General features: G+C 36.3%; 1 protein-coding gene across 1 annotated transcript in view; it reads left to right on the forward strand.

Annotated features, from left to right (window-relative positions):
* LOC101864448 (cytoplasmic phosphatidylinositol transfer protein 1) overlaps positions 1–3,588 on the forward strand; it is a gene marked incomplete at its 5' end in the record, with an annotated part of 15,215 nt that overhangs the window by 4,572 nt on the left and 7,055 nt on the right. The window contains 3 exon segments of the mRNA XM_005095308.3: positions 1,602–1,750; positions 2,814–2,902; positions 3,478–3,485. Coding sequence (XP_005095365.1) covers positions 1,602–1,750; positions 2,814–2,902; positions 3,478–3,485 — 246 coding nt within the window.

Genomic DNA, 3,588 nt, shown 5'->3' on the forward strand with positions numbered 1-3,588 from the left:
GGGGGGGAACTCAGTCAGAGATGGAAAGCTATTTTTAAATTTTCGACAGGTAAAGGGGAGGGGCAACTGGATAAAAGCGTAGATCTTGAGACTTATGACAGGAAGTGAAAATGGCACGCCTCATGCCACTATGCACCGTGTTAGATCATTAAAGTTAACCACTCTTTGCTCGCCATATATATGCCATAAACGGTAAACCCACCAAGGGGGCACGTCAGTTCATTTTAGAGTGGAGGGAGACCATTTTACAGATTGTGAGCCTTAACATGGGTCACCATAGATTCTTCCCTAAGTTTGTCAGTTAATATCCCGGTTCGCCTAAGATCCCGCATTTCCTTGCTCCCGAGCACCGGGATCTTAGGCAGAGACTACTGTGTACTAGGTTCTAGAGTAACTAGAATCTAGATCTCCACCCTAAAGGCTAAATGTCGACACTGTGCAATAATGAATAATGTTTTAAAATATTTTAAAGTGTGTATTAAAGTTATACTTTATGGAAAAAAAAAAACAACTTTTGTTATCACATAACATAGATAGGCCTACGCATTGGACTGTGGTAAAATATTGAAGCTTTAATGTAATTGTTGTTTTACCTATTTATAGCCTACAAACTGTTTGGGATATAATTGTTTTATAAGCCTTTACCTTTGAGTTCCGACTGGCTAGAGATGTTTTGAATTTGTTTGGAGCACACCTACCTGTCAAAATCAAGAGAGTTCTATAACCACATATTTGACATTTGAGGCATGGTGGTGAAATCAGGCGTTTTTCAAAATAATGAAATAGATGATACCTGCAATTTATCGAATTTTTGTATTTTAGTTCAACACCTTTTTTATCTCTTCTATTCAAAAACACCTTTCTGTGTAGATCTTTCTAAAAACATGATTTTTAAAGTCACAAAAAATGTAAATTTTCAGTTTTTAAGGACCCTCAAGTTTTGCAAGTCACCAAAGGTTGGCAGCCATTTTCTTCCTAATTTTACTGCTGAAACCAGGTGACATTCACCTCCTTCAATCACAAATATCTTGACTTTTATGTATCTCAAGTCAAATGGCTAATTTTTTTTTTCATCAAAGATAGACAAATGAACAAGTTTTAAAATGATACCAATAACGCCACATACCCAAAAATGGATGAGCGCCCGATTCCACTGCCTCGTGACACATTTAATTTGCGATACCTGGATAACTTATGCCATAGTCTAGTTCATCGTCCTTGTATGCAGAAGGATGTATTTTTTTAAATGAACAAAGTAATGCTATTTTACAGCTTTGTCAGTGCCATGCAAATCTGAGGTAAAGATTTTGGTGTGATTTTTTATTCACTGTTGTGAAGTAACAACATGAATGTGAAAATGTCAATCAGACCAATATCTCAAAGGAAATTAATCTAAGAGTACTGAGGAAGTTAAATTTATAAGGTGGTACTTTTTCTGTGGAGGTTAATTTTTTTCTTTTCCCCTAAATAAGATGTGATTTTGATCCATCGTGGAAAGCATTCTTCTTAACTTATGTAGTAGTAACGTATGTTTTTTCTGCTCTTCGCAGACATTTTCTGTAACAAATGGAAAGTTTGTTCATGATCCTTTCCTTTTTCAGTATCGCATCGGCCAGTTGTATATGATTGCCAAGCACAGTCATGAACAGTCTGAACATGGAGAAGGAGTGGAAATTGTAAAGAATGAAGACTGCTCTGACCCAGTGCATGGTGAAGGTCGATACACAGAAAAGAGAGTTCATTTGTCCAGGTGAAGAATCTTTTCATGATGGGCAATTGATTAATTTAACTTTTGAAAATGCTTTAGCTCTCCGATAAAAGTTATCTGTTGATACAGTGGATTTCGGTAAACTGTCTTCTCATGGCTCTCATTGTGTGACCTTGGGTGAGAGTGAGAGATTTCATGTATCGAATTGGGTGATCTTATTTTTTTACTGCTAAGTTTCTTGCTTGTTCATCACTTTCTACTTTTTTCTGTTTGAAGACAGCAAGACCTGAGATATCACTTTTTAAGGCCTACTGACAATTTCTGATTCTCGGTCAGTACGTTTTCTCAAAACGTTGAAAGCAGACATGTACATTTTTCCTTAAAATTGCATCTAACAGAGGAGTGAATGCTCATTATAATATAACTGCTCAGCTGATGAAGACAACCAACAGCTACTAAAACAGCAATGCATTATCAAAGGTTTTTAAAAGTCAAGATTCTGACTGGGATGTTCTTCCTTTTTCCAGTCACCTTTTTCCCTGCCATTCCTTTATTATTAATGTCTATTTTATTTCTTTTATCATGTTTTCTTAGTTAAGGTGTAGAAAAGCTGCAAAGCGTTTTTGTAGGTTGTTCAAGAGGGTGTGTAACACTGGAGTCAGGAGAGTGTGGACTGAATGACATAATTTAGGGAACATGGATATTAAGAGCACCCTCCTCTCCTGATGAGAGACTGAGGGGACACTGTACTGGATGCAAGAGAAAAGAGACAATGTTTTTTTTTTCTTGAGATATATCTCCTTGAGGTCCTTGGTACTTGGCAAGCGAAATTTATATGTAGAAGTGGTTAGTCAGAAATAAAGTCCAAGCATGACTAACATCCTGGATGAAACCATACCTTGATAGCCTTGACATGGAAGCTCATTGATAAAATCTGCTTGTCAAGAAAGTTGTTTTACAGTGAAATTATTGGAGGAAGCTGCAGCAGGTGGGACATTGAAAATTCAAGGACATGTGAAAAGTACTTTGTCAGATGTTTATTTGATTTCAGGTGATAGTCACATGTGCGAGATTAATATTTTTGTTTTTCTTTCTTCTTTGACAGCCGCCTTCCATCATGGATTCGTTCTATGATTCCAAAAGTTTTCTACATCACAGAGAAAGCCTGGAATTATTATCCCTTCACAATCACAGGTATTTTAGATTTTTGGTGATGAACAAGTTAAAAGTTGGGGAAATAGATGAGTAATTTTATAGGCTGACAGGATCATCCTGGAGATAGATGGACTTTGTTTCTTTGGTGCGCATTTTATTTTTAAGATGAAAGTATTTGTGTGTTGGCTCAGGAAAAAATGTACAGAAAAATGATTCACTTGAAATAATACATAATTTGCTGACTGTTTTTGGACAAGATTCTATGTTGCCAATATTTCTTTTGTTGTATCTTTTCTTAAAAGATCACAGTGTATAGCTTTTTTGTATGTCTTTGATGTACATTCTTTTTGTGGAGATGTTGAGGCTTGAGTCTATTTCTCACTACATTTCATTTTCTTTATTTTGGAGAAATTCTTGCGGCTGCTGCTGCTGCTTGATCATTTGTGTAGCTGCTTTGGGAAAATGAATAGGTAGTGCTAAATCATTTGTTCAGTTTATACAAATTTGAAGACAGCATCATTCTTTTTGCATATAATGACTATGAGTGTTTTTAGAAATTTCAAAGAGCTTTTTATATTTTATTTCATATGTGCTGGTACTCGTCTGGACTACAGAATATACGGTGAGTGACGAAAGTGGAGATCCTGGAATTATATATATACAGTCGAACCTGCCCTGACGGCCACCTCTATAAGACGGCCACCTGTACAAACGGCCACTTTCCA

The sequence above is a fragment of the Aplysia californica genome, unplaced genomic scaffold, assembly GCF_000002075.1.
Source record: "Aplysia californica isolate F4 #8 unplaced genomic scaffold, AplCal3.0 scaffold00100, whole genome shotgun sequence".
Taxonomy (NCBI): domain Eukaryota; kingdom Metazoa; phylum Mollusca; class Gastropoda; order Aplysiida; family Aplysiidae; genus Aplysia; species Aplysia californica.